At 42.6% G+C, this 25608-nt stretch overlaps 1 protein-coding gene across 1 annotated transcript in view; it reads right to left on the bottom strand.

Moving 5' to 3' along the window:
• Window positions 1–7429: 7429 nt before the first annotated feature.
• The window catches only part of LOC144773949 (solute carrier organic anion transporter family member 2B1-like), a 560363-nt gene continuing 542184 nt past the window's right edge, over window positions 7430–25608 (bottom strand). The window contains exons 14-15 of the mRNA XM_078659003.1: window positions 10821–10969; window positions 7430–9394 (exon numbers count right to left, since the gene is read on the bottom strand). Coding sequence (XP_078515129.1) covers window positions 9369–9394; window positions 10821–10969 — 175 coding nt within the window. The 3' untranslated portion in view covers window positions 7430–9368. The remainder of the gene's footprint in view (window positions 9395–10820; window positions 10970–25608) is intronic.

Below are 25608 nucleotides of genomic sequence, written 5' to 3' on the forward strand. Positions count from 1 at the left end.
ATTGGATTGCCCAATTTCACTTAAATACTAGTGGGCCTGCAGCACTGATTCTGCCACCCACTTAAGTATCCCTGGAATCCAAAACAGTCTCAGGTCTGCTATTACAGAGCCTGTGTGTGCAGTTTTTAATGGCACTGTTGACCTGGCAAGTTAAACCTCTTGCCAGGCCAAAACCTTTATTTTTAATACATGTAAGTCACAACTAGGGTAGGCCCTGGATAGCCTAGGGGCAGGGTGTGATGTATTTAAAAAGCAGGGTATGTTCTTTAAAATCTTACATGTCTTGGTATAGAAAAACTCTTACATTCATTGTTCACTACTCCAATGCATGTATCTCCTGTAGGATAACATTATGATTACCTTATTACATTTTATAAGCAACATTTCCAAATGGAAAAATATGACTGGTTCATGTTTGGCGTCTTTGGAATCCTAATTTAAAATCCTAACCTAATGGTGAAATTGGATTGTAAATTAGAATTCTGAAAATGTCCCCTTTAGAAGGAAGGCATGTTCTTGCCTCTGCTATTTGGTGCCTGCACCCTCTTTCTGGTCACATGACTGGATGGAGTTGGCAGTTGGGCTTTGTATAGCCCACTTAGACAGCCACACACAATGAGAGCTGAAGTATGACTAAGGTACTATGAATTAGCTAGCCCCTATTTCAGCACGTCATGCTCATAGGACTAAACCAACAACTACATGGTTTAATGAGCAAGACCTCTGAACTCCTGACCAGAGGCCTGCTCCCCCCGCAGCTCCGCTGTTGTGCTGCTGCCGCTGACCCTGCCTCACCGCCGCTCGCAGGTTCGAGTCTGTCCCTGAGACAGTCTCTGTGATTGTGCCCGCTCTGCTCGTGTGCCTGGTTTGGTATTCCTGTATTCCTGTTTTTCTGCCCCATTGTTGCCTTATCCGTGCCATTTCTGTGCCCTATCCGTGCCCGTTCTTGTGCCTTGTTCTGTATTCGTGTATAGTTGTTTCCTGCCTCATTTGTGCCTTATTGTGCTGTATTTGTGCCTTATTTTACCTTATTTGTACCTTATCTGTGCCTGTTAATTCAGTTTGTGCCCATTGTTGTTGTGGAGTTGTGTTCTCTGTGCCCGCTTGCTGCCCTTCTCACCGCTGCTGCCCCCGTGGCCCCTTCCCCCTGCCGGTTCCTGCCCCCGCCTCTCAGCTGCACTTCCCTCACCTATTCAATGGCGGCCGTGCAGCAGAAGCATGTAGCAGGCATTCCAATGGTACGCCAAAGGCAAGCCCATCAGCGCCAATGCGCACCCTGACCGCGACCAGCGCCATGGACACTGGATCTCCGACCCCCCACTGCTATGACTCAGTTGCCCTCCACGCACTCAACCCTGGAAGGAACAACAACTGCCAACTGTCCACGCAGAGCACCACCCACGGACAGTTCTCCTGCCTTCACTGCTGCCAGACCTTCCTCACAGTGCGCAACCCCATGGCCACCACCCCCATGCCCAATGCCAACACCTCGGAAGCCCTGAGGTGCATCCTCCTCAACGTGCGCTCCCTGCACAGGCACACAGTAGAGATCTGGGACCTCCCCAGACGTCGCCTTCTTCACAAAAACTTGGACCAACTCCACCTCCACCCCGACATCGCCATCCTGGACGGATAGAAGATCCAGAGGAAGTACCACCCCAACCGCCCAGGAGGAGGACTTGCCACTGCACACAAGAGCTCCCTCTGACTCATGACGTCCAGCTGGAGCAACAGCCCACCCACCACCTCCACCTCCACCTCCAGATCCAGACCAGCCCCAGTACGACCCAAAGAGGCACCCTCGCATATAGACCTCCCGGACCTCAAACTGCTTTCACCACCTTCATCGCCGACCTCATCGTCCGCCACGCCATCTCCTCCATGGATTACACACTCATTGGAGACCTCAACTTCCACCTCAATGACCCCAACTCCACCACCCTCCTGGACAACCTCTCCAACCTCGGACTGAAACAGCTCGTCACCACCCTCACTCACAAGCCAGGACTTTGCGGGCAGTAACAACATCAACTTAAGCCACACCACGCAACCCTTATGGATTGACCACCACTGCGTACACTTTCAAGTGAACAAATCCACGGCACCCAAACCTGCACCCCGCCCTCCACGAAGAAACTGGAGCAAGATGTTATGTTATGTTAATCTAAACTTTTTAAGCGCACGGGCACCCAAGGGATTCATGGCGCTGGCAGTGAGGAAAATTGATAGCAGTTAACCCATCCGGATGCTTGCTTGAATAACTAGGTCTTCAAGGCTCTCCGAAACTCCATAAGGTTAGTACAGCTCCTGATCGTCAAGGGAAAAGTGTTCCAAACCTTTGGGGCAAGATAAGCAAATCAACACCCACCCTGACGCTTCCGTTTGAAAGAGGGTAAGGTGAGAAGGAACAGATGGGCTGAACGAAGGTTGCGGGTAGGCTCATGCTTGACAATTAGGTTGTTGATAAACATGGGTCTTTTCCCGTGCAGGGCCTTAAAAGCCAGACATCCTACTATAAATATCACCCGTTGGGCCATCGGTAACCAGTGGAGGGCGGCCAGCAATGGTCTTGCCGATCTCCTGTTGCGGTGTTTAAAGATAAGTCTGGCCGCTTGATTTTGAACAATTTGTAAGCGTTTAGACAAAAACATGGGGAGTCCTAGGTAGATAGAGTTGGAAAAATCTAATCGGGACAAGACCAGGGCGAGTACCACTTGTATGATCGCAGAGTGGGTGAGCAAATGAGCGATTTTTCTTATTTTGCGCAATTGATGGAAGCTGGAAGAGATCACAGCTCCCACCTGACCTTTAAGAGAAAGATCTGAGTTGATGGTGATCCCGAGGCTTTTCACCGAAAGAGAGGGAGAGGAAGGTGACCCCATTGTTGACGGCCAGAAGTGGTGGCCCCAGCTGGTCGCACTTTTGCCCGGGAGTACCAGCTCTGTCTTCCCTGGGTTAAGTTTTAGGTGGCTCAACTCCATCCACCGCTGAATGTGCAACATGGTGGCCTGGAATTCCGTGACAGAGTCAGTGGAGTCCAGTGAGAATATTAGCTGCAGGTCGTCGGTGTAGTTGAAAATAGTGACCTTCCTGTTTTTTAGAGAGTGTAGGAGGGGTTTGAGATATAGATTAAACAGGAGAGGGGACAATGACGAACCTTGCAGGACACCACAGGTAGTGATCAGTTTGGGCGCAGTGAAGTTCCCAAGTCTGACTGCCTGAGTACGGTTACTCAGAAAAGAGTTCCCCCAGATGAGAGTAGAGCCCCGCAGACCAGCCTGTTCGACACGGTGCAATAAGATGGTGTGGTCCACCGTGTCGAACGCCGCCGACAAGTCCAGGAGCACTAAGGCCTGATGGATACCCCTGTCGGCGTTAGATCTCATAGTGTCCAGGACTGCGAGAAACACAGTTTCAGTTGAGTGCGCCGGACGGAAACCGGCTTGGTTGGGCTCCAGGTAATCCGATGTTTCGATGAAATTGGAAATACAACTGGCCAAATGAGCTTCCAAGATCTTTGCTCCAAATGGGAGGAGGGATATAGGCCGATAGTTAGAGAGATTGGCCGGTTCGGCCCCCGTTTTTTTAATAAGCGGGACCAGCGTCGCATTTTTAAAGGTAGTGGGGACCCTTCCTCGTGCTAGTTACTCATTCAGGAGGGGAAGTATGCCAAGTGGAAGTGCCGAGAAGACGTCCTTTAGGACGTAAAAGGGGCAACAATCATTTGGTGAGCCGGATTTCACCCGGATCATCAGTTCCACTATCCTAGGATCATCGATCGGGGGAATAACATCCAGTTCGGGGGGATTCCTGAGGGTATCCTCTATAGAGACCATACTAGGCCTTTCCGGTATGCTTTCTTTTATGGTGGCTATCTTATCCATAAAGAAGTCATTGAGCGAGTTGCAGAGCTCTTGCGTTGGAATTTGGGGAGGGGAAGTTCTTACATCATTGCAGAGATCATTCACCACCTTAAAGATTTCTTTTGATTTATTGTGCGCATTTAAGATTTTCTCAGAAAAAAATGCTGCCTTAGTGGTTAATATAGAGTTCTTGTAGTTCCTACGGGCAATCGTATATAACAATCTGTCTTCATCAGAGTACCCATGTCTCCATTTCCTCTCGTATTGACGCAGTTCCAATTTTTGTTTCTTTAGATCTGCCGAGAACCATCTGTGAGCATCCATACGACGGGCAAGGGAGAATTTGGAGAGCGGTACATGCTCATTGCAGGCTGCCAAGAGCCAGTCAGAGAGATTTTTTTCCATAAGGTTAAGGTCATGACTAGGAGCTGGGATTGAGTTGGTCAAGGAGTTCATGAAATCTTGATTATTTAATGATCTCCATTTCCTAGTTACCCCTCCCACTGGGATAAAGGCTTTTGCATGGATTAAATAGTGGTCTGACCAAATACAAGGGGTTGCCGTCGGGATAGACAAAGGTACATTGTAGGACCAGATTTGGTCCAGAATGTGTCCTTTTTCGTGGGTAGGTGTCCGAACATGTTGAGAGAAATTCAAAGGAGAGAGGAGCTCAGAGAGTTCAATAGCCTGGGACCCTCCCGCTGGATCATCGAACCAGTAGTTTAATTCCCCGACCAGCATTACCTTGCCAAAATTAACAACTAGACCAGCCAGTTGATCGCTTAGAGAGACCGGGAAGGTAGGCATTACATTAGGGGGGGTGATAAATAAATGCCAGCACCATGGTTCCGTTATCTGTGGCAATTTCGATTACAAGATTTTCTGTATCCGGCAGAACCAAAGGAGATAGAGTCGTGAACTTATGGTCCTTATGGATGATGGCTGCGACGCCACCCCCTTGCTTTCCCGAAGGCCTGTTCACTGACAGTATGTAATAGTCAGACGGGAGAGCAACAAGGACGTCCGGCAGGGAATCTTGGGTAAGCCAAGTTTCAGTAATGAGTAAGATGTCAGGTCTGTCTGTATTGAGGAGTAGAAAAATGTCCAGTTGATGTTTTACCATGGACCATGTATTCAGATACAGACAGCGGAGAGTAAAGTCCTTGGGCATCGGAATTTTCCTAATAGGGGAAGGATGAGAAACTATTGTATCACGGAAGGCATGGCCAGCCAGGGGGAGGCAGATGTTATTAGCCACCAAACAGGATCGTGTAGCTAAATCCAGGCTAGATTGTTGTAATAAACGAAGCTCCGTAGAGGAGTAGCTAAGGTTTTTACCATACTGCCTAGTCCCTAGGCCCGTACCGGCGCGGACTGGCGCAGACGGGCTTGCTTTTGGCGCGCCGCCGGCGCGCCCGCTGCGCACGTCCGCTGCACTCCCATATCATGGCCCTCCTAAATACTCCAACGACCGTCTCCTGACAGCTAGACCGCCGGCCAAGATGGCGGCTAGCCGACAATCAGGAAGTGAGTATTTCCCCAAAGTGTTCGGGGCGCCCTCCACAACAATCAGCCCGAGTGGCTGCCGTGTCAATCAGAACAGAGAGCAGGTGGGTGAGAGCACCAAGTAGCAATGAAAACAGTTTAAAAGCTTTTTAATCAATTTAAAATAAAGCGCCGATATACGGGCACACCTCGCTGGTAACAAGCCTGACCCCTAACTCGAGCCGGATTAAATACCTGGAGAGGCAAAGGAGATCCTGACAGCTAGACCGCCGGCCAAGATGGCGGCTAGCCGACAATCAGGAAGTGAGTATTTCCCCAAAGTGTTCGGGGCGCTCTCCACAACAATCAGCCCGAGTGGCTGCGGTGGACCAGGGCGTGTCAATCAGAACAGAGAGCAGGTGGGTGAGTGCACCAAGTAGCAATGAAAACAGTTTAAAAGCTTTTTAATCAATTTAAAATAAAGCGCCGATATGCGGGCACACCTCGCTGGTAACAAGATCACAGATGAGCAGCTCAAATCTGACCTCACCCAATCCCAGGACCTATGCAACAAGCTCCTACTTCCAACTGAAGATAAGGGACCTCTATAACAACTTCAACGACCAGACACCGGACTCTGAGACCACTCCATCCTCCAGCAACGCCAGTCAGCCAGCCCACCATCCCCGCCTGGACACCAGTCACCACCGAAGACACTGCATCGTCCATGAAAGGCATCCACTCTGGAGCCCCCACAGACCACTGCCCCGCACATCATCCCCTTAGCCGCCACCATCACCCCAGAACTATGACGCACGGGAAACATCCTTTACAACGCAACTTTTACCACGCAGTGCCTTTACGACACAACTTTTACAACACAAACCATTACAACGCATTGCGCTGGGGGGCGCTCTAGGATAGGGAATAGGTTTAATGTACTATCAAACACCTTCCCTACTATCCACGGGGACTGGAGTTGGAATAGTAAATTAAACTATTCACTATCCAGCGCCCCAAAGCACTATGCGTTGTAATGGTATGTGTTGTAAAACTTGCGATGTAAAAGCATGCGTGGTAAAAGCATGCGTTGTAATGTCATACATCCATGACGCACCATCAACTCCACCTTCGAATTGAAACTGGCATCTTCAGAAGTCAGACCCCTACTCAAGAAGCCATCAGCAGATCCCACGGACCTTAAGAACTACTGACCCATCTCCCTCATCCCTTTCGTGGAAAAAGTCACAGAGAAAACCATCAACATCCAACTAACAAAATTCATTGAAGAAAACTCTATCCTCAACCCCTCCCAGTTTAGATTCCGCTGCAACCACAGAATGCAAACCGCTCTACTTGCCGCCACAGACGACATCCACACCCTCCTCGACCAAGGACACACCGCAGCCCTGATCCTACTCAACCTCTCTGCAGCCTTCAACACCATCTCCCACCGCATACTCACCGACAAACTCTACAAAGCCTTCATCCAGGGAATTGCCCTTGACTGGCTCCACTCCTTCCTCCCCGGCAGAACCCAAAGAATTAGGTTCCGCCCTTCCTCTTCTAACCCACTGAAATCAACTGCGGAGTACCACATAATAATGCTAGCGGAAAATCAAGATATACCGCATCAACGGCTTCAACGTGAATAAGGGTTTTTAAAGACAGTAAGAACCCCAAACCCTGGCTATAAACAGAACAATTGATTCATTCTTCTTTGATTAATTGCTTATTGGATGGAAGCAAAATGAATCTCAGCTTCTCTCCTCCTCAGATGATTATAAGACTATTAGTGGCGTTGACCATGAACCTGGAGGTCCACCAAGATAAGAAATGATGGATGACACTCGATGAATGCCACTGGTCAATCAGAAAGTACATTGGTTTGTACATAAAATGCAACTAACATTGATATAAAAGGGTGGCAAACTTAGAAGACTTCCTATAAAACCATCCAGGAGGATCCAGTGGAACACTCTGTGGTGCAAAAACCTGAATTACTGGGTTTGATACTTCAACGCCACATGTTGCACCCCATTCATCATCTGCTGTATGCACATCAAAATAAACAAAAGTAGGAGGGTTTAAAATGGGTTTAATGTGCCCCTTCCACCAAGATGTAGTTTTAGTTCTAGCCCCAGCACAACCTGAACCACCTTGTAAATTGTTTCACTCTAGTGCAAGCTTATATCTTTCATCTAGAGACTGTTGTATTGCCTGTTGTAAATCCCTGGTTTCATTCTGGTGGGGGACGAATATAGCAATTCTATCTGCCTAAATAAAGGTTCTGGGATTCCAACTAACTCAGACTAGAATCCTAAACTTGGGCCTTAATTCTGTAATGTCTGGGCACAACCAGTACAGTGGCAGGCTGCACAGTCTTGTGGGAGTGAGACGTGAATACCAGAAGTTTATTCCCCTAGAACCTCACAACCACGGGAGATTGGCATAGAGCTCCAGGTGATAATAACACCCATTAGAAAGGGGAAGTGTGAGAAATGTTTTAGGGCCATATCTATCAAGCCTTTTTCCCGTTTGCAAACGGGCAGATTCTCAGAATCTGCCTGTTTGCAAATGGGAAAAAGCCTTTTGGGATGTAACATCCCAAAAAGCCATTGCAAAATAAAGAATCACAAAATTTGCGATTCTCTATTTTGCGAATGCAATCAAGGAATTGCAAATTGCGATTACTTAAATGCAATTGTGGAAGGACCAAAAAATGTGCTATTTGGCCTTAAGGGATTGCACATTACCACCAACTTCAAGTTGGTGGTAATTTGCGATTTTCTTTAAAAAAACACTTTATTGATTTTTTAAAAGAGGCATATGTCACACATACATGCCCTTAGGGCATGTTTGTGCGCAAAATGTGCACAAATGCATGTTTCAGGGGTGAAACAGGGTGTCCTTTTGGCACCCTTGAAACCTTGAAATTGCATTCTCAATTTGTGATTCTCTAATTGGTAATCGCAAATTGAGGATGTCGTCCCATTCATTCCTATGAGCCTCCTAGCCCATAGGAATGATTTGGGAAGGTATTCCTTATTTGTAAATCTCAATTTGTGATTTGCAAATAAGGGATATGTAGGATTTGCAACATTTTTAGCAAATCCTACTTACATTACATTCTGCGATTCTCTAATTGCGATTCGCTAAAAATAACATTTTGAGAATCACAAAACTCTTTTTTGATACATATGGCCCTTAATCACAAAGGATGCTGGTCCAGGGTCCCTTCAAGGTAGTCGCATCAATTCACAGCACTAGAGGTTCCTTCACCGTTCTAGGATAGTTATACATCTAAATCAAAATATAATGGACTTTTAAGAACCTTTGCCTCTAACGTATGAACATTTGGAAAATAGCTTTACAACTGCTAAGGGTGTTTTATTACTTAATACCTTTCACTTTCCCACTTGCAGCTCACTGCAGGAACCCAAGAAAGGCAGGGTAATCTTAAGCGAAGGAAAATAATAGAGGATGCTGATTTAATAACAAAACCAAATAGTCTTACTCCTAAAACCACCTTATATTGCCCAGGAGTACCTAAGCCCTTAACTGACAGGAATTTTAAGGGAGCAACAGAAGACCACAATTACATCAGTCTCTCAAAGTCTCTCAAACAAAGTCGATAGAAAATCAGTGACTTAGTATGTCCCCAGGAGTGCCTCAAAGAGTCTTTGACAACAAACAATTAACATGCCCTCTCAATCCCAGGTTCATTTGGATAAATATCCATTAACAGTCTTTTCCTTCTTTTGCAGAATGCTCATAACATCATCTGTCGCGTTTGATGGATCCCAATTGCAGGGCGGTGAGTAAATTTCCAAACTTACTCCCATGTATACATCTTGGAAGATTAGTCAGCTGTTGGTAAATGTTCTTTATACTACTTTAGTCTCCACAGGACGATGGAAAACTTCCCAAACCGAAAGCACTCCAAGTAATTCTCAACAGCCATCGGAAAATTGAAGGAATCCCTCCAGAGGTTGTGACAGAGGCAGCAGCATGTCCAAATTAAGGAGAAGTCAGCAGTGGCAAGGCTGTTATGAAAACAAAGTAAGTGTAAAGTTCAAGGTAAGAATTACAGTCACAAACGGGTTCCAGAGTGCAGCTTTTATGCTGCCGCACTCGAGGAACCCAACCATGATTAGTTCAGCTTCCAGGAGAAACCAACCAACACAAGAAAACACATGAGGACTAGACAGTGTGCCCTGCCTAAGCCTTTCTCCTCACTTCCTCTTTGTCAGTTACACCACGCGCCCTGAACAGGAACTTCACTGCAGCTGTGACAAATATAATCCCTTCTTGAGATTCATTTTCCCAAGGATATTCATTAGGACTGCCAGAAAGGGAATTCTGTCTGTAGTAGAAGATGTTTTCAAAAGTTCAGGTGGGTGCCACAGATGGCCCCTCACAGAGTAGAGCCCCTTCCCGCCTCCTGCTGGAACCACAGGACACACCTAAGTGTCTTCCTCTTATTTAATGGCAAGCATATTTGTGATCCTGCCTGTACTTTGAAATGCTGCCTCCTAAACAATGAGTCAGATCTTTAGGATAACCTTCCATATGCAGGTATCATACATTGTAAGAATGTCTACTTAGTTCTTTTCTAAAAACTCCATGTAAGAAACAACGTGATTATCTTTTCTCTTTCAAGAAGCACTCATACTTATCTCAGCCCCACACCCCTCCTCAGTAGTGCATGAGCTCACAGTGCTTCATCTACAGTAGTGGGTGGATGGATGGCTCATAGGCTGCATCATCAATGCAGTAAGATGTGTCTTCTAATTTACTATTATTTGTCTCTCGCCTAAGACCCCCAACAAAAACTCTGTTGTGTCCCTAGGCACTTTATAGGGCGGTGTTCTTTCTAGGAGCAAGTGTCAGAGTAAATAACAGTGCCTCTCGCGATGACCTTTCACACTGGAAACAAATCAAATAACTTGGGGGCAACAAACAAAATATGACAAGTATGTGCACAGCTTTTATATCCTAAGACTGCAGGTGTTAAATAGCATGCATAATAACTGGAGAAACTGCTGGGATTTCATATATGCAATAAGGAGTGACTCTCGTGAAGTTATCTTTGTTCTTCAGGAATCTATGGTGGAAATTTAGAGCACTGCTTTAGCCTGTACATCAGTGTGTTGTATGTACATATAAATGTCATGATTTAGTCACACTGATGTGCATGAGACTGCTAAAGGGGATGTATAGAGGCATGAAAACGTGGTCCATAGCAATCGAAAATATTACTTTAACATGGAATGCTATTTGATGTTTGAAAAAAATGATAACATTTCTTAAATGTATCATAAAGGTGCTGAAGTAATTTAGAAACTCCAGGTAAACACCTTCGGCTATAGATTAAAGTGCAGCATAAGAGAGTTCCCTGGTTAGTGCAGTGAGGAGGATTGCGTCAGGAGTGAGCACATGCTATGTTCATGGTCTGTATCTTCCATTCACCTTGGCCATTATCCACCCTGGTGGTGAGATTCAGATTTTCTGGACTGCACTTGTTCGAAGCTCTTTTTTCTTGATTTCGTAGAATGAGGAACACCAGGAAGAAACACACCCACGATGCCACTTCGAAGACTAACTGAAGCCCCATATACCTACAAGAATAAAAAGACAATAAAGTTAAGGGTATTGTGATGACAGAAATTAACAAGCTTTTGAAAACCCAATAGGTCTAGCAGTTTTAACACGAAACTGCTTCTCCACTGTGTGTCGTGTTTGTGTGAGTACTTGTCAAAATGTGACTGAGAATGAGTTAAGTATTGGATGAGAGACTAAAGAGATGAAAGACAGGCGAGTGTTAGTGCATGGATCTAAGGATGAATTTGTGGGTGAGTGGATGAACAGATGAATGCATGAGTTTGTGGATGGATATGTGGGTGATTTCATTTTTGGGTGCAGACAAGTTACAGCCTTCTTGAAGACTGAGGCCTTGGACAGCAGCAGTGCTAGTGTTGTAAGAAGCAGTGACAGATTAGGTCTGGCCCTTTGCCTCTTGACATAAAGAAGGTGAAGTGTGGGATTAGGGCTCCTTTGAAAAACATTGGATATTTTACTAATATGTGTATATTTGTATAGCCCTCTTTGCAACATAAACAGTTTAATGATGGACGGATGTGTTCTCAAGACTTCGGTCAAGAAAAGCCCCCACACCTTGTTGACTGCTGTCAGCAGTGTGATGAGAAAGGCAGCCCATGTAGTCTAGAGCAGTCATGTGGTGAGATAATTTACACAATTTTAACAAAAAGGTCAAAGAAAAGGATAAGGTGTAACACTGTGAGACATGCGTAATACTATACACAAAGCAGTATGTCATGCCCAAAGAAACTTCATTTTATATCAAACACAGCAGCAGCTCCTATGCTATACCAGAGGAGCGTCACCCCCTACTGAGAGCCCACTGAGGGAGGGAAAAATAAAATGATAATAAATCCATTTATTACTTTTTTCTTTCTGTGCTTGAGCCAGCATGACAAGTCTGGGCGGGGTGGGGCCATGATGAGAGCAGGGGAGGAGTTGTGCACCATGTAAGTGTGCATGACGGTTTGGCCAGCTGTCTAAGGCCGGTGAATCCATCATGCGCACTTTGATCTCTCTCCACCCGAGCTGTGCTGCACCAGAGTTGTGCAGGCGGGTGGAGAAGAGGCACAGGCTCATAGGACCTGAGTGTGTATAAAGCCAGCACGCTCAGGCCAATCAGGGCCCTGCTCCCATGCTGTATAACTGTAGCACAGTGATTGGCGTCTAGGAGCCTGGCAGTGTGCCCCAGTACAAACGGAGCACCAGAGCAGAAGAACCCTGAGATGGCAGCCGGCAGCAGCAGGTAAATACTTTTTTTTGTTTTTGTATTTAAACCCTCCCCACCACCGGCCCCACCACCTGTTAAGAAGAGCAGCCGCTACTGATCAAACATTTATGCAAGTTAACTAGGGTACTTTTACAATAATGCATGAAACAAAAAATTATCTGACAATTATCAGCCATTTAACAAAAGGCTGCCAGTAAATGGTACTAGAAAATAACTTATCTTGGAGAAAGTCACAGCGATTAATCTCTACAAATGCTTCTATGCAATTTCAGCAACATTGGCAAAGTCAATATGTCTGACTTATACCCTTTGCCAGTACCTTTTATTTTACGGTAAGATCTGGAGTTGACAGCAGCCAACATATTGAATTACAAGCCGCATGTGAACTGAAAACTGTCCATCTGTGTAACCCACGTGGAATTAGGATATGTAGGTGATTTTAGGCGAAATAAGCCTTCTCTTCCCTAACCATATTTGTCACAAATAACCCCAGTAGTATGTATTTTATTACATATGTCTAGCCTCAGAACTTTCTTGGAAACTGTATGTTGAAAATGTTAATTACTGAAACACTATATTGTTAGGCCCTATATAGACCTTGTTACTTAACTATCAAATCTACATACAAAATGCAGCATTCAATCAGTAGAATGCAAAATAAACAGAAACATTTTATGGAAATTATGATTTTTTAACATTTATATGATCCTTCATAGTCACTGCAGTGCTCCGGTACATGTCTATTTTAGTCTGGTCTCTTTCAGTTTGTATTTTTATGTGTATGCTCAGTAGTCAGTCTGCTAGTATTAGCCTGTGAGCATGTGCAAGTTTGTTTACCAAGAGCTTTTGTTTTAAGTGTTCAACTCTCCATGAGTGAATGGTATGGGGCTGATGTTCCTACTTTTGATGTTCTTTCTTGCCGCCCTCTGCTCCCTTGTTTCTCACTTGGCCTTGCTTATTATCATTCCACTTCCACTCAGGAAAGTTGAAGAGGATGGATAGGTGGGTGGCTGTGTATGCACATCTGAGATCCCAGTTTCACCAAAAGGGCCAAATATTGGGAACGAAGCAGGGATTTAAGCTATACATACTCAGTAGCCTGCACAATACTCATCTGAATGTCTGCCTTTTACAATTGGAACTGAAGGTGAGATGTATATATATATCTCGTTGCAAATTGCAACCAGTAAAGATTTCTAAGAACTCTATGTGTATCAATAGGTCCAGTCTTACATTCCAAATCGTAATAGGTCCCAATCCAACCTAGTTCATGAATATGAATGAGATAGGTCATAAATTGTGACTAACTACAGTTAGAGCAGAAGAGAAGAGACAATTTCACTCCTGAGCACTGAACAATGGTAATCCTTGTCAACACTTCGAAGAGTGCAAGTGGGTATCGCTATCTAATCAATAGGCATATAAGTCAAAAGAAAATGCGTAAACACCAGATTCAGCACACCATAGATAATTCCTGAATATAGGTTCCTTTGTAGTAAAACAATTTAGTCAATGATAGTTGATCTGTTGGGAAATACCGTATGAAGCCACTAAAATGAATTGCTTAGGGGGCATGGCTTGCGCCCGGTGAAGATGGTGGTGACTTCGTGACTCTCCCGGTTTGACGGGAGTGAGAAGACTCACCGCGACCTTCTACGCTGATGCACGACCTCAAATTGAAGAATGAGGTGTGAGAACACCGCGGGACTGTGAGTGGACACTTTTTCAGCCTCCTTCATCCCTTCATCCACCTTTATCTTTTGTGTGAGTAGTGGCACGGCCATTTTGCAAAGCCGCTGACGGAGCTTGCTCCAATGCGGCTCACTCATTGATGTGCCTGCTGCCTCCTCACGAACTGTTTTAAGCCGCATTTGAGGTATTTAACCTCCATTCTCCAGCATTGTCAAGGACAATGGAAGCCCCATTTCTCATTACATGATGTATTTTAGCTCCGCTAAGCTTTTACCTGCTTCTTTGCTGCATGTGTCCTCTACTCCCGATGGAGCCAATCTCCTATGTGGTACTTCTTCTATTAACTCATTCATGCCTCTCAGTGGATTCTACTAACCTGGGGCCTATTTATAACTGCCCTGTCTATGTGATTTCTTAGGCGGTGACCCCAGTGACTGCAAATATATTATATACCACGGCTTCACATACCTGTGAAGAGAATCTGTCCGCCATTTTACCTTCTGGTTCTCATTCAATAACGACAGAGCTTTTTCCTCCCAAGGATTTTTTTCTCCTTTTCATGACACAAACATTCAATGTTTATCTGATGTTATTGCACCTAATATCTTTTGCGCTATATGTTTAGTCTCATATTCAGCATTTGTAATTTTTGTGATACTTTCTCCCTAAATTTGTCACATTGCAATGTCTGCACTTTTGTGTAAATGATATTCTACTTGTTCTTTGCGGTCAGTTAGCGTTGAGGCTTAAAGGAAACCTATTTACCTAAGTGTTGAATGCTTTTTATTCAGCCTTTGCACGCCTATATTTACTTCTGGGAGTGTTCTTCTCTAGTACGCTTGATACACCTCATTGTCTGCTATTGTGCTCTCCTTATTCCAGATATATAATTTCAGTTTTATGCAAAACTAGACGCTTGCTATTGTTGATTCTTTTTCTTCTCAGGTCCTTACTTCTCTTTCTTTAAGGGAAGACAGTTAAAAAATTTGCCTAAGCCTGTACATCGTAAGTTTCCACTTCAAACTAGCTCACGCTATCAGTGTCTAGTTATGGATGACTCAGCATTTCATCTAAAAGTTCAGCGACTTCAGCGACTAACGTATCCTCTAACACAATGAAGACATCCACTAAGAGGTTGAAGAAAGATCCTCCCTCTCCTCCGAAACAAAACCTCTTCGGTCACAATGGACTTACTGTGAGAGGAGATTCGAGCTTGGCGTCCATTTATTGAAGAGACCAACTCAGCGCTTCAGGTTCTCACTGACTAGTGGTCTAATATGGAGGAGTGTGTCACCACTTTGGAACAAAATGTTGATTCCTTATCCTCTTCCACATCCAAAGTGGAATCGTTATCTTCTCAAGTATTACTGCAGCATAAGCAAATGGAAAATTTGGAAAACAGAAATAGAAGGAATAATCTCAGTAATTATGGCCTACCTGAAGAAACGGAAGGCTCAGACTCAATTACTTTCTTCCACAACTCCTTAAACTTCCAGAAAGCACTGTTGTAAATATTCAAAGAGCTCACCAGTTAGGTTGAAGGACACATAATTCATCCTCATCTTCAGTTACTAAACCAAGAGGGGTGAACATATATTTTTGGGAATACACTGATTTGTTAAAGGTTTTGTCTGCAGCTAGAGCACTAAATACAATTACTTGTTCTGGTAATTCCTTATTTTTTACTCAAGATTATGCTAAACCAACGGCAGATCGTCGTAAGAAATTTCTGTCACTACGACCTCAATTACGCTTGATAGGAGCACGTTATGGCCTTTTCCATCCTGCCTTTTTAAGGTGACCATAAATAACAAGACCAATAACTATGAAGACCCGCTAAGATTAAAAAGCTTCCTTTACTCATATCAGGCTGATCCAATGGAAACTGCTTCTTCATCACATTCCAAATAGACGTTTTGCATTTTACTCAGTATTCTATTCTTTCTCCCAAGCTTCCACTCTAGTCATGTCTGAATCATAGCTAATTAAGATTCAAGCTGTACAATGACTTATACTCTTATTGTCTTTGATATCTGTTTGATATTTCTTCCTTTCCTTCCACAGATCGTTCCAGCATTTTTCGTCCTTCCCCTATGTTTTCACTGCTCGCTGGTTGTGTGTTCTCCTCTCCGCCCTCCCTCATGGGTCTCGAGCACGTCATTATTCACTGTGGCCTCCCATCCCTCCACTCTCCGTATGTTTTGGATTCGTTGTAAGTCTTTTGTCTTCACTATGCTCTTTTTTCCTGTACTATATTCTTCCATTCATTTCCTTCTCCCCTTCTCCCCTTTCTTCTTTGTCTTTGTATCTACTTACCGTAGCATTTTTTCTTGCTCTTCATTATTCTTCTACTTTTCATTTAATGTTTTTCAAATGTTACTCTTTCTCTTTTCCCTTCCTTTCCTATTCACCTCCATCAACTCCTTTTAAGTACAATTGGTTCATTGTTCAATATGGTTCTACTTGTTTGAAATGTTGCTTTCTTTTGTATGGATCATATTGTTATAGTTTTATTATATGCCTTTAAAAATTGTTTCGTGGAATGTCTGGGGTTTACACTCACCTATTAAGAGACAGGGAGTTTTAACTGATTTGGCTAAAGTGGGTACAGATATTGCATGTATACAAGAGTCTCATTTATCAGCTGAAGAGTCTGTAAAATTGAAAAGAAGTTGGGTAAATGAAGTTTTCTTTTCCCCAGGCGACGGTAAGAGTAATGGTGTCCTTATTCCTTTCCGTAAATCCAAGAAGGCAGATGGATAGTTGTTAAATTTCTGGTTGATAACGTCCCACTCTCTTTATTGAACATATATGCACCTACAGCAGGTGATCCCTCCTTTTGGAAATCTTTGGCACCACAAATAACACAATGTTACGACAATAACTTTATTCTTGCAGGTGATTGCAACAAAGTTTTTGACCCCTTCATTGATCGCAACTCTTTATCTTCCTTCGTTCCCCACAAATCTCACAAATTATTGACACAAACAATAAAACAACACAAACTTACAGACTCTTGGCGACTTTGTAACCCCACAGTGAGAGAATACTCCTTTTACTCCCTGATGCATCACACCCAATCAAGATTAGATTATTTTTTCATATCTCACAACATTGCCCAGTCACTTGTGATGGCAGACATTGGTTCCATTTTAATATCTGACCACGCACCTGTCACTATAAACCTTGATTTTTTATGCAAACCTAAACTAACTCGTAAATGGCACTTTAATAACACCCTGCTTTTAGATCCAATTTTCACATCATCTTTTACTTCTTTTTTTAATTAATATTTTTTCTTTAATCAAGTAGGTAGTACATCTATTCATGTCGTCTGGGACGCATTTAAAGCCTCAGCCAGAGATGTTGTTATTAGGTATGTCTCAAACAAGCTTCAAAAAGCACGACACACCTCTAGTGCATTGTTAACCACAATTAAAGCATTGAACCACTCCTATTATTCCTCTAAATCTAAAGATTGTCTATCCGATCTTCTTAAAGCCAAATTTCAATTTAATCAAGACACAACTAATAATGCATCCAATTACTTGTTAAGATTAGGGGCTAGATGTAGGAGGCCAAATTCGGTTCGGTAACGGCCGATTTCGTCCGTTACCGACCGGTATTTGGAGTTTCAGATGTAGGGGTCCTTAAATTTACCGAATCGGTATATTTACAGAATTGGTAAATTTACCGATTCTGTAAATTTCCGAATCGGTAAATTTACCGAATAGCTAATTTGTGATGTAGGTGGCACTGAAAACAGTGCCACCGGCCCTTAAGAATTCGTTATTTACCATGACATACTATGTCATGGTAAATAACGAATTCCTGAGTACATGCACATCTGTGCATGTACACCTGTGCCATGTGGCATACATACATGCCCTTAGGGCATGTATGTGTATGTACACAAGCCAGAATCAGGGGTGCAACAGGGTGTCAAAGTGACACCCTGTCCCCCTTGCAAATTCGGTAATTTTACCGAATCGGTATTTACCGATTCGGTAACTGACATTGATTCCTATGGGCCTCAAGGCCCATAGAAATCAATGGCAATTACCGAATCGCGATTCGGTAATTGACATTGATTCCTAAGGGCCTCAAGGCCCATAGAAATCAATGGCAATTACCAAATCGGTAAATACCGATTCGGTAATTACCGAATCATACAGATTCGGTAATTACCGAATCATACAGATTCGGTAAAAATTACCTAATTTTTTCCTACATCTGATTTACCGAATCTAGAATACCGAATCGGTAAAATTCGGTATTCTAGAGTCGGTAAATCAGATTTACCTACATGGGGCCCCTAGTGCTAAGTATTATGGTGGTCAGAATAAAGCCGGTAAATTATTAGCTAACTATTTAAAGATCAAACAAAACAAGCCTAATATTGAATATATTTTTGGTTGAGATAATCAATTAAAATTTAAATATGGAGATATTCTTAATGAATTCCTTCACTTTTATAAATCTCTTTATACATCTGAAACTTTGTCCTCTGAGCATGACATATCTCAATTTCTATCTCACATACAAGGTACTCTCACCACCAATTCGGATCTCTCGCTCTTGGAAACTGATTTATCACAGAAGGAACTTCTAGCTGCCTTGAAAACGCTCAAGAAAGACAAAGCCCCTGGTCCTGATGGGTTCACTGTGGAGTTTTTCACTCACTTTTCACATTTACTCCTCCCTAAATTACATACCCTTATCGCTGATTTTTTGCAGTCGGGTCAATCTTCTGGCTCTTTTGCAGATGCTCTCATCTGTCTTATACCTAAGGAGGGTAAAGATCCACAATATTGTAGGAACTATTAACCTATTTCTTCAGTCAATATCAATTATAAAATCTTTGCAAAAGCTTTAGCTTTACATTTAGAATCTCAGTTACCTGATTTGTTAGGAACAGAACAGTCCGGCTTTGTTAAAGGGCGCCTCGTCACGGACAATACCCACTTATTTTTTTATATTCTGTCTAAAGCCTCACATATTTCCCATCCTCTAGCAGCCGTGGCCTTGGATGCGGAAAAAAGCATTCGACAGAGTTGAATGGCCTTATCTTTTTCGCGTACTTCAATGGTTTGGTTTTGGCCCAAAGATTATTACTATAATATCTCTTCTATATTCCAGTCCCAGGGCAGCTGTATCAGCAAATAGTGATGTTTCTTCTTACTTTCACCTACGTAGAGGTGTTAAGCAAGGATCTCCACTTTCTCCTTTTCTTTTTATCTTGCTTTGGAACCTTTTTTGTTAAGGATCCGTCAAAATGCTGATATTCATGGGTTCACTTTTAAGGACATCACTGTCAAAATGGCAGCATATGCATTACTGATGACATTCTTTTATTTTGATCACATCCTCAGATTTCTCTTCTTGCTTTTTCAGCAGAAGTTAATTTCTTTGCATTTGTCTCTGGTTATAAGTTAAACAAAGATAAATGTGAGATTTTGCTTCTCACCAAATACACTCTTAGTGCTAATTTCATCACTTCAGGTTTTACCTGTTGCCCCCACTACATTAAGTACTTAGGTCTACACTTTACTCCGACCATTTCAGGGACAATCTCCCATTGTATGGAAAACTGCATACAAAAGTTGTCGTCTTTAACAATGAAATGTTATACCTACTGTGGTGGGGTCGTTTGGACACCATTAAAATAATGCTTTTGCCTATAGTATTATATACAGTTTCTAATATCCCATTGTGCATACCCTCCAAATATTTTAGGAAACTCACCTCCATTTCATCTTCCTTTTTATGGCGCACCAAAAAAACACGCATGTCTATCTCAAAATTGATTAGTCCAAAATCAGAGGGTGCAGTGAATTTTCCTGACCTCCCTACTTATCACAAATCCTTCCTTTTACACCAAGCATCAACATGGCTTTCTGACCCCTCTACATATCGTCCTAAATGGGCTATGCTTGAAAAATCCTTCCTTTTACCATTTTCATTTCAGGAGTATCTTTCCTTTACACGTACACCGCAATCTATTTCTACCCTTATACTCAAACATACTTCCAAGATAATACCGCCTGTTATCCTGACCTCGTTCCTTACCTCATCTATTTGGCTTAATAACATTTTTTTGATCAATAATAAACCATTTTTTTGGAAATCCTGGAGACAGCGTGGTATAATTTGGGTCCATCAACTTTATGATGAAGACCATATTATATCCTTTGAATGGGCTTGCACTTTGTTTACCTAACCTCCATCCCTCAAGCCCAAATATTCTCTTTTATTGGAAGCTATTCGAAATGCCCACACACAATTTACGTTATTCAAGCTAACTGCTTCACATGAGCGTATTCATGCGGATAAGCTAAGGACCCTTGTTATTAATGCATCCAAGGCATCCACTATTTATACATTTTTACATACTTTATCTCGTCCAAGAGACAAATCCAAGGTAGAATTGATGTGGGAAACCGATTTAGAAACCTCCTGGCCGATTAGCCTTTGGGGTAAAATTTAGTTTAAAATTCGTAAATCCTCTAGGGCAGCTAATACCACACAAACACTCTTTTTCATTTATAATAGACTCCTACTTTCTCCACTTACACTTCATGCGAGACACTCTCATCTTCCAGATCTTTGTTGGTTCTGTTAGCTACCACATGCTGGCATATTTCACATGCTCTTCGCATGTAAATTCGTCCAGAGCTTTTGGGAAAAGGTACTACTCCATTTTTAATTCCAAACACCCTCTTACCCCTTCACACATCTTTTTAGGTAGTTTGTCCCCTATTTGTGAAAACTCAGTCCAATGTTAAGATCATAGACGTATTGCTGACAGTGGCCTTTCAGCAAATTACCAAGAATTGGAAGGACTTTACCAAACTATCTTACCAGGCATGGTGGTATGCTGTTTCTTATAATCACAGACTAGATACATCTTTTGTATATCCATTACACGTGGCACCGAAGCGCTTAGACTTATGGTCACCTGTTACACTTTTCATTGACACAAGTGCAATTCGCTTTCTACTTCCTACTCCTTCACAACAAGAAGTTGCTAAACCCCCATGACGTCTTTTAGATTAATATTACATGCTTTACTTTATTTTGTATTTTGTTTTCTCCTTTGCACTTCTATATCTTATACATGATGCAATTTTGCTCATATGTTGATGTTTTCTTCTTATGCATGATGTATTCCATTATATCTAACTCAAACCATACTTGTTTGCTGGTTATATAATTGATATATTGTATGTGATTTCTCTATTATACATTGTTCTCATTTTATCTGTATTGCTGTAATATAGACCCTAATAAACTTACTTCTGAACTTAAAAATAATTGCTTAAACCTGACCTGTATATGTTGAAGCCCGGATGGGCACGCAGCGGCACTTGAAAATTATGAAATAAAAGCAAAAAATGGAATTATGCTGTCCTCGTTGTGACTGTGATCTTTCAGATTAACTTTGGCACAAGTATTGGTTAAAATTGATTACCTATTGGTTTACACTGTGAACTGAATGTGGAACTTTATACATTTATAAGTGCAGTGCGCGGAATAATTGCCGTTTTGAGCAGTGGGACTGGCAGGTGCATTAGACACGTGCCCATATACATTTGCTAACTACGAAGCTGTGAGAGAGGGACGGACCGCGGCACCAGGTAACGCACGTAATTGTTGAATTAAATTATAAGAAGAAAAGTGAAGATTACATGGGAAGGAGTGAATTTGTGCATCATGTTATTTATACTTTTAGAAAGTTGGCATTTTCCTGCCTTAGCCATTTGATGCCTGCAGCTTGTCTCTGGGTCACATAATTGGGTGTAACTGACAGTTGTGCTTTGTGTACTCCTCCGAGACATCTACACACAATATGGAGCATAGATAACCTTTACAACGCAACTTTTACAACGCACTACCATTACAACAAAACTTTTACAACGCAAGATCCATTACATCGCATGCCATTACAACGCAACCATTACATCGCATGACACTTCAACGCATACCATTACAAGGCATGTAATTACAACGCAGTCATTACAGAGCATGCCATTACAACGCATACCATCACAATGCATAGTACCCTTACACTATCCAAAACGTACCCTACTGTTGCATCCCCTGGAGTTAGAATAGTAATGTTTACCCCTACACTATCCAACACTTACCCTACTGTTGCACCCCCTGGAGTTAGAATAGTAATTTTTACCCCTATAGTATCCAATACTTACCATACATGCAATGTAATGGTATGTGTTGTAATGGTATGCGTTGTAAAGGTAGTATGCGTTGTAATGGGATGCGTTATAAAGGAATGCGTTGTAAAGGATGTTGCATTGTAAAAAATGCTTTGTAAAAGCATGCATTGTAAAAGTATGTGTTGTAACGACATACATCCGTGCCTGGATGGGCATTCACTGGCAGGATGGGAGGGAGGGACTGGGCACAGCCCTACTTACACTTAAATGGGCTGTGCCCTGCCACCACACAAAGGGCTGAATATCCTCTGTAGTTAGTCTGGAGCTAGTACAGGGAAAGCAGGTTGCCTGGGAACTTCAAAGTGAAACCTCTAGAAGCTTCTCCCCCACTTTAAAGGCACAACAGGCTATAAATACTGAATCTTAGACACTAACTCTTCAGAAAACTTTTGGGCCTGTGGATACTCTGCCAGAAAGGAGTACTGCTGTGCTGCTACAAGCAATGACACATTGCTGCTCTAAAGAAACTGCTGCCCTGCTGCCTTCTTACCTGGGTGAGGAGAGACTTAACCTGCAACTTCACCCTTAAATCCAGGGCACCGGAGTGACTCCAAGGGGTAATCTGCTAGCCTCCTGGTTTGAGCCTCATTTACATAAAATGCTCCCCAACATCCTGAAACAGCTCCTGGACCCAGCTGCAGCTGACCCCCAAGTTGTGTCCCTCGTGTCCCGGAACCTTGATGTGGCTCAAGGGACCTGAAATAAGCTTTTGGGTGTTCGCAATCGCGAACTAGCCTGTTCACACTGAGATCTCACTGCTCACACTGTGATTCGAAGCAAAATTCAGGCAGCCACCTCTTCAGACTACAGCATCAACTGCTAGTGTGGGATCATCAACACAAAGCTCCAGCAATGCCCACCTGGGATGTCTGGCCGTCTCTATGTGCTACGCCGACAGTCTCCCACAACGTTTTCCCTGCTCCTAGCAGCCCTCTACAACATGAATAGGACTCATGGCACAAATTTGAGAAGGTAAATTTCAGCTGGCCCAACCTGGTGACTGTAGCTGAACAGTGCTGCATTGTGATCATCCTTTAAGTTAAACTTCCACCCTGTCCAGTGTGACCAAATATCCCAAATTGGCACTTTGTGTTTTTTGGTGCTATTTTCAGTAAACTATTTAAATTTTAATTCTGCTCTATATTACTAAGTGGGCCTGGGATCACTGTGTTTCACTTTGTTACTATTTGAAGTGTTGCACAGTTACTTTACACATTGCCCAACTGCTCTGTGCCAAGCAAACAGAGAGTTGAACACAGGTTAATTTGTGTTTGCTTCTGACTTCACCTTGACAAGGATTATGGTTGATGCTTAACCTGGGCTCACACACCAGTCAAACAACACCCAATTTCTCACACTTATATGTTTTATACATGATGCATGATATGTTATAGTTAATTCTAGTTTCAGATGGTAGTCAATGTAGGTCTGTGAAAATGGAGTGATTTGATAAATAATGAGCTGGAGCTTCAGTTTTGGGTATGGTCTCCAGGGCTGCTTGAGTAGATTTAAGTAAGTCTTTAAGAATAGCTTTCACACCTTTGAGATTTGAGAGTACCAGTACTTGGACCAAAGCAGCCTTTTCAATGATGTTCCCAGAAAGCCAGGCTTTGAGAATGGTCACTCATTCTGGACGTCCAAGGGTTGTTAGGTTATGTTTTATTTTTAGGAAATAGTTTTTAGTAGATATTAGGAGCTGGAGAGAATTTGCCTACTTACAGGGAGCTTTCAATCATTTCGATGATTGTAAGAGGTAAGGGGATATTAACAGGGTCATTTGAAAGTGGTCATCAATTAATTAAGCGTAAGGGGCTTTTAGAAGCAATGACTTGAAGTAAAGTGCGATGTCCAACTGTTGGAATAATGACTATATGGAAATTTTCCTTTGTGAAATATTTGGAGGACCACATGACAGATTTTTTTAGGTTTCTTGTTAATATTTATGAAGTTCTCTAAGATGATGTCGGCAAGGTTGAACATTAGTTTTAGCTTCGTCTTGAACTGTGGCTTTTCACCTCAGGTTCATTCTTAGCTTGACTTTTTGGAAAACTACTCTAGGTCGGCTTCTTTCATCAGTGATTTGATTTTTGAACAAATTGACTTTGACGTTGCAAATAATGTTTTTATGTATTGTTTTCATGCTTTGCACAGAGAAGGTATTTGTAGTGGCGTCCAATGCAGAGACTTTATCTTTCATGTATTTTTGTATGTGAGGTGTATGTGAGGATGTCCTCTAATTGCTCATTTCTTCAAACAGCTGCTGTTTTGCAATGTTCTTCAGAGGTTTCAGAAGTCAATGTGTATTCACAATGTTTTTTAAAATGTAACCAGAATAGTAAAATCTAGGCTAACAGGCATATCAACGTCGATGATGGTAGAAAGGGAAATAATCAGGTCATAGGCATTGTCCTAGTTTCATGGTGATAGGGAGGTGTAAGAAATGTGGTTACTGGTTGAGAGGGGTAAAACTAGGGGTGGGCGTAATTGGCGTAATTCTCTCTAGCATAAACACTCTTGATTAATACAATATTACTCATCATTATGTGTAATTACATAAGAAGCATGGGCCAGAGCATGCCTTTGGCGCTTAGAAAATAGCACTAAATGCTACACGACACAGCAGCCTCTCACTCTCTCTTAGCTTTGTGTTCCCATGATCCTGCTGAAGATGTTTTCCACTAATGTCTCTTAATTTCTCAAGCTGGCATATTTGCATTATTTCCCATCACAAGAGTAATGAGCAATTACTGAAATGACTCTGATTACTCTGGCACGATTACAAATTCACCCAGGCCTAAGTGAAACCCTACTCAAGTAGCAACCACAATCCTTGTCGGGGTGAAACACAAGCAAACCTCAAATTAACCTGTGCTCAATCCACTCTTAGCTTGCCACATCAGCAGACAGGTGTATCATCGAGGCAATGTGTAAAATGTTTATGCAGCATTTCAAACAGTAATAAAGTGAGAACACAACACAAGCAAAATCTCCCACCAATTTAGAAAAAAATAATAAAATGTAATAAAATATTTGAGATGAAAACAACTAAAATCTAATTAGCAGAACTGGATATAGGCAAATTGTAGTAATACATCACTACCAATTAATAAGTTCCAACGTTAAGTTTATTGTCATGAATATAACAGGTGCTTCCAGCTTGGCGGCAACAGCTTAATCCAACATTCTAACCCACACTCCAGGATGTAGCGCGGTTAATACCAAGAAGTCAGGGAGAGGAGGGGTGAACGGGGAGGGAGAGAAGGAGAGAAAGATTACAACACACCTCCCTCCTTATGAAAAGATGGAGAGAAAGTGTGCAGGGTGGGTATGCGCAGGGAAGACTGGGGAGGGGGAAAAATGCGTATGTAGTCCCAAGGCAAGTTCTGTATCTATGGGGTGAGTGGCCCTATTCTCATATACATTTGCAGAGATATGGTAAGACTCTTTAAAACATTAATGAAAGAACAAGAAAAGTAAACAGGTTGCATTTCCTATGTTA

Source organism: Lissotriton helveticus, chromosome 8, assembly GCF_964261635.1.
Source record: "Lissotriton helveticus chromosome 8, aLisHel1.1, whole genome shotgun sequence".
Lineage (NCBI taxonomy): Eukaryota > Metazoa > Chordata > Amphibia > Caudata > Salamandridae > Lissotriton > Lissotriton helveticus.